Source organism: Rhodamnia argentea, chromosome 9 (assembly GCF_020921035.1).
Source record: "Rhodamnia argentea isolate NSW1041297 chromosome 9, ASM2092103v1, whole genome shotgun sequence".
In the NCBI taxonomy this organism is placed as follows: domain Eukaryota; kingdom Viridiplantae; phylum Streptophyta; class Magnoliopsida; order Myrtales; family Myrtaceae; genus Rhodamnia; species Rhodamnia argentea.
The window spans coordinates 27,018,573-27,024,394 of NC_063158.1; the positions used below are offsets into that span (position 1 = coordinate 27,018,573).

The following is a 5,822-nucleotide window of genomic DNA, read 5'->3' on the forward strand; positions in this document are numbered from 1 at the left end:
CTTAGTAAGTTGCATATACTCAATTTTTCCTTGCCATTCAAAATTTCAAGCCTGACATTAACGTAACTTAAAAAGTGCAACAGGGCATTTTTACCCAGATATATATACGCAGTAATCTTCTTCTATGGTCAAGTGTATGAGTTTACTTCAAAGAGCACCCGACGTGGCCCTTTGTCGTCTTTCCATTTAAGTATTAACACAGTTAGTGGACTTTAGGTCATTGAAATTGGTGCGATTCCGGTGCATTAATTTCAAATAGATTCAATAATTCAATAGCAAAATTCACCAAAATGATGACAGCTGTACACTGCCCCCACCAAACCAACGCTCCAGATTAGCACCCCACTCACCGAACGTTCATCAGTCCACTTAAATTTTCCTTCTCCACATAAAGCGAGAATACAATTCAAAAGGAGAAAGGCATGGGGGCCAACCCCCCACTAAAAGAACTGGCCGAAAGGTGGGGGGAGGACCCAAATGATTTGCTTTGACAACCACCACCACCACCCTCATTCACTCATCTCCATCTCCAACCGTAATTGAAGGGCAAATGACTCCCAGATGATAAATAATGAATAATAGAATACCAAACATGCAATTTTTTTCAAACACCAAGAACAGGTTTGCATGTGACAAGTCTCAACCAATTAATATTTCATACTCGACCAACCACATGTGGGGTTGCGCACTGGCCTCACCCAGATCTCACTCTCAGAGCATCATCACTGCATACCCACATTTGACAGCTATTTCCCTTCCCAACTTCACAGCAAAGCTCACACCTTTCATCATCATCCTTACCTAACATCGTATTACACACACACACACATATATAGAACAAATACAAAAGAGCAGAAGAAGGAAACTCCAACAAAGTCCCAAACAAAAGCTACTCAAAAATCAATACTTTGCTATATATTTCACTAATGGTCGGCAGTGGGCAACAACAAAGGACAAATGATCCACACCGGCTTTACTTTGGTTGGACAATGTAAAAGATTCACAACCCTCTTTCTTTGTCCTTTTGAAAGAAGGAATATGTCTGACAGTAAGCTCCCCGTTTAGAACATTCACCCAAAATGGGCACCAGAACAACCCTTCATCCGTAGGTGAACAAAATGTTATGGTCAGGAACTCAAATAGAAAACCCTACACGTTCAGGCAATAAGTCCATTGGCATGAGCAAACGAGTCGAATGTCAAGGAGAGGAGAATCACGCTCTTAAAAGATTGACATTGATTCTAATGACACGGCCGGCAAAGGGAAAAAAGAAAAACTGCTAGCTTCATTCATTTACAAATTCACCTGCAAATTTTGCTATAAGGAACAGAGCATTGCATAACTCATTCTCGAACCAAATCTACTATGCCCAAAAATGAACCAAGAAAAAAGAAAAGAAAGGGGAAAACTGAAATGTGTACAGAAAGAATCGGAGAGCGTTAATTCCTGACAAAAAACAAGTGCCTACATGGAGAGTGATGTGGACCTGTAAGAATAGGTATCTTGATGCTCGGGGAAAGTCACCGACGGGCGAATCCAGAGTTGGTTTATGGATTAATGTTGCACTCCCGCAGATAGACATGATCGTAATCAACATACTTTGTCCAATAGTTCCGGTACTTGGGCATGCCAATCTCAAGCCACGGTTTCATGTTGCCGTTGTAGTGAATGACGGCAGCCCGCTCTATCTCCCTCTGGTTGACATTAGGATTATAACCTAGTCCCAGCACATGCCACGACCGATCAAGTGGATAAGTACGATTCCAGAATGTAATCAAGCCAGGTGGCAGGGTCCCCAACTTCCACAGTTGTCTATCATGATTCTGCAAAAACAAATGCTTTTCAGTGATTTAAGCATTTCAGGCCTCGTGGACATGATTTAAATTGACTGATCGGACAATGAAATTTTCTGCCTGAGGCTATTGCTTTAAAATAGTATCATGAGATAAGCACAATAGTTGAGTTCAAAAAGCATTGACCACCTGATACTTTAGTTCCAAATCCGTCCACCATGGTGGGGTATATAAGTAAGTTCGGCATTCTATTCATGCTTTAAAACATGTAGCTTCACTTGTACTAAATAGACTGTATGACCAAACAATGAAAGATGTGTTGAACTGAATATAAGAACGTCCCAATGACTACTTACAAGTTTCTGCCAATTGTGGTACACTCCAGTGATGTTTTGCTTCTTCCATTCCTTCAAGTCAAAGACGTTCATGCCATAGGCCCAGCCACAAGCATGGGGATTGAAATTCTTTGAGATGAGAGGATTAGAGAAATTGAGATAGCGATCAAAGCGATGGAAGCTTTCCCCACAAGTCTCCACAGCACCATTGACCTTTCCCTTCAAATTTAGGGACCACAGACCAGTGAGGTCCTTTTGTACCACTATATCATCATCTAAAAACAGCACCTTATCCAGCTTGGGGAAGATCTCCGGTAGGTAAAATCGAAGATGGTTCAAAATAGATAAGTACTTAGGGTTCCTGTACTTCAGACTTGAATCAGAATTCGCACGATGAGTCCTGAAGTAATAATCAATCATGGATGGAGAACCCAACTGCTTGAGCACTGGACTGTAACTCGAGTTTAACCAGGTATATTCTTCTATGTTCTGAACTTGAATAGTGGCTTTCCCCAGAGGATTTACTAAGAACCACATCCTCATTGCTGCATAGTTGAGCCGGTCTGTAACAACGTGGAAGACGTGTTTCGAGGGTTCCTGTCCATGATCCCGAAAGAAATAAACAAGAAGTCAAGCCAAAAAGAAAAGCAGAAGCATCACAACATTATCATTTTCCCTAGTCACTAAGTTTTCGACCATTTACTTTCTTCTTAGAAGCCAATCTCAATAGAGTTAATCTTTACAGGCAAACAAAGATACCTTCGCATGGGTGATTGTTGAGTTCACGACAACAGCTGCTGCCAACACGTTGTCAGAGAACAGTGCATAATGGAACAGCCGGGGGTCCTCCAATTTCTCTTGGTTTGGGAAGTGCTGTTGGGTAGAATTCAGGGCATAGTACTCGCTAGTAAGGCGTAAAGGAAGACAATGAAGACCCTTTGGAAGGGTTTTTGCAGTCAACTGTGTCAAGAACAGCGTCTGCTTCTTGTGCACTCGAAGCTGCTCTTCTGTCGAATGGAGCATAGCCCTAAGTTTCCGTACAATAGCAGCGCAGTCATCTTGAATTTGCTTGCCTTTGGCCAATGTTTGCTCCATAGCTTTCAACCGGTCATTTGAGCTGCACATTTTATGGCACTCTCTGTCAGTTCTCATAGCTAAACAAGATGAGAAAATGAATCACATTTACGACCATACGTCTGTATGTGCCAATCAAGATATTAATATAGACTCACATGCATATGAGAGTATGCAACTTGTGATCTTAGCAGTAGAGACACATGAACTTACTTCCTCGGCAGATCGGAATCTTTAACTGCTGCCCCAACCACTCGTTGAACTTCCTTGATCCGCTGTCGAAGCTCTCTAGTAAAATGAGGATTGTTCTTAGTGGCTGGTAGAGATAAGTAAACTTTGGCCCTGATCAACTGATCTTTAAGCTGCCGGACACGAGCATCGGGCATTGCCGTTTGCTCATTCTGTCCCTCCACAGATTTTGCAGTCTCTTGTTTTCCACGGATGACAGGAGTCTTAGGAGACCGGTCTTCGGCTTTCACTTCCTGAAGAAGAATTGTGAAATCCTAATTATATGGAGTCGAATTACACTCTCTGAGACCTAAAAGTTCATTCATTTCTCATGGATTGTCAAATTCAATTGAAACATTCAAGAAATCAACCAAAAAATGTGCATACAAGTTGGGGACCTAAACAACACAACTGATGGATAAAATCAATCAGTCGACTGTGTTCTCTACCTTGACAAATAAGAAAGGAAGGACAAAAGAAGATTCTCATAAGCAATTAAGTTTGATTGTCAAATTCTAAAGTCACAACCAATACCCAACTCTATATGCATTATGAAAATTACTCCGACCCTTGTAAAAAATCACTAAAAGCAACTAAAGGAACTCCTTACCATCAATTTCAACACAAGACCTGCCTGCAAGTTGTATTAATTTAGGACCAAGAACAAAAGCACGAAACAAGCCTTTACTGCACCATATTTCCAACAACTAAGAGATTTAATAAGCCAACCCGCCACATGAAAACTAGTCAAGGTCGAGATGAATTTACCACATTCTGTGCAACATTATCTGATGATGACCGCCTGGAAACTTTAGCTTTCCCATCCTTGTCCTTGGGAATTTTCCCTTCTCTCCTAACTTCATTGTCCCCTGCCACAGTAGACTTTCCCGAAATTCCACTCTGCATTTCTTGATTTTTCCCATCAGTTACCTGTCTGATGGGGTTCTCCTTTTGAGCTTGACCGTCATCAGCCGTTGCTGACAATACTCTTGCAGATTTATGCTCTATTCCCTCTTGTTTTTGCAAATCTAATTTACAATATCAACAAAATAAAAATTGAATAAATTACAAAAAAAAAAATCAACAAAAATTTCCACCGATTGACCATTTTTTTCTGGGATGAGATTCACGACTTGTACCGTACAATTTGATGTGGAGCGGAAACAGCAAAAGCAAATCCAAAAACAAATCAAACAGATAAATCGATCCAAAAAGAGCACCTTTAGTTGTATTATCTGTGTACACTAATCCAATCGGCTCTTTAAGAGTTGCTGATGATTCCTGCATTCAAAACAAGGGGGGTGAGAGCGAGATCTCAGTTAACAGCAAAAACAACCACAGAAAAAGAGAAAAAAAAAAGCAATAGAAGAAACAATTAAAACCCAGGACTAAACATACCTGTGGAAGCACGTTCAAACGCCCTGTATCACCACTAAAAGTCTGAGTATCAACACCAAGCAAAATCACCAAAAATCAGTAATTAATCGTCTTGGGTGCTCGTGAAATAAATCTATAAGTGGAAAAAACGTACAAAGGATGTGCCTTCCTCTATGAATTCATTCCTAGCTGCAAGAAATAGACAAAGAGGCAAAAAACCAATACACGTAAGACAGAGAGTGAGAGAGATGGAGAGAGAGAGGAATCAATCAATCTGACATTTCGAGGCAAGATTCATTTCTTGAAAGAACTTGCGTAAGAAATCATAAAAAGCTAAAAGGAAACTTACAAGAGGCAGATTTGAAAGTGCCGATTCTATCAGTGTAGAGAATAATCGGAGCAACAACCGTCACCAACAGCATCAACACCACCACATTCCTCACCAACATCTTTCCCTTTCGTCCCTTTCGCAACCCAAGAATTTTCCAAACCCAGAATCGCAAACGAAAAGGAAAGGAAGGAAAAAACCCAAAAAGCTCCTTCCTTGAGGTCTAGCGCAAAGACCCAGATGACGGCTTCTCGAAGCTAAGCTCTTGAAAACTCGAATCTGAAGTCACATTGAAGAAACGCCATGTAAAAAGCACTGGCTTGCTGTTGGGATCGAGAATTCTCGCGCGAGAGGGCGTGTCTGGTTCTCTGCTTTATGTAACTGGGAAAGTAAAGCGAGGCGTTGATAATGGCTAGGAAGAGAGAGAGAGAGAGAGATGGATTCTTGATTGTGGGTTTTTCAATATTCCACCATTTTCAAAGCTTTTCGTGTTGCTGATATTATCATCTCTTTCGATGAACCACCAAAAGGGATAAAGAAAATGAAAAACGGGAAAGGAATATTACGCGGAAAAGACGCGATAAGTTCACGAGTGAGAAGCACGCGCGTTGAATGAACACACTGCTCAAAAATGAAAAATGGAAAGTTTGTCATTTTGTGATTTCATTTTATTTTATTTTTGCTTAG

At 40.8% G+C, this 5,822-nt stretch overlaps 1 protein-coding gene across 1 annotated transcript; it reads right to left on the reverse strand.

The window, feature by feature from the left end:
* Nucleotides 1–265: 265 nt before the first annotated feature.
* Nucleotides 266–5,605, reverse strand: LOC115755394 (probable galacturonosyltransferase 4). The gene is made up of 9 exons (XM_030694769.2): nucleotides 5,157–5,605; nucleotides 4,962–4,996; nucleotides 4,829–4,870; nucleotides 4,651–4,711; nucleotides 4,199–4,458; nucleotides 3,416–3,684; nucleotides 2,888–3,245; nucleotides 2,150–2,725; nucleotides 266–1,823 (listed from the first exon to the last, which is right to left on the reverse strand). The coding sequence occupies exons 1-9, from the start codon at nucleotides 5,254–5,256 to the stop codon at nucleotides 1,548–1,550; spliced, it is 1,977 nt and encodes a 658-aa protein (XP_030550629.1). The 5' UTR covers nucleotides 5,257–5,605; the 3' UTR covers nucleotides 266–1,547.
* Nucleotides 5,606–5,822: the final 217 nt, after the last annotated feature.

What these genes read in the sequence shown, in the direction of transcription:
- LOC115755394 (XM_030694769.2), bottom strand. Translation starts at nt 5,256, where the DNA reads ATGTTGGTGAGGAATGTGGTGGTGTTGATGCTGTTGGTGACGGTTGTT. An exon ending in CACAGATAATACAACTAAAG is followed by an intron (nt 4,459 to 4,650) that starts GTGCTCTTTTTG and finishes ATTGTAAATTAG; the next exon opens with ATTTGCAAAAACAAGAGGGA. An exon ending in CAACAATCACCCATGCGAAG is followed by an intron (nt 2,726 to 2,887) that starts GTATCTTTGTTT and finishes GATCATGGACAG; the next exon opens with GAACCCTCGAAACACGTCTT.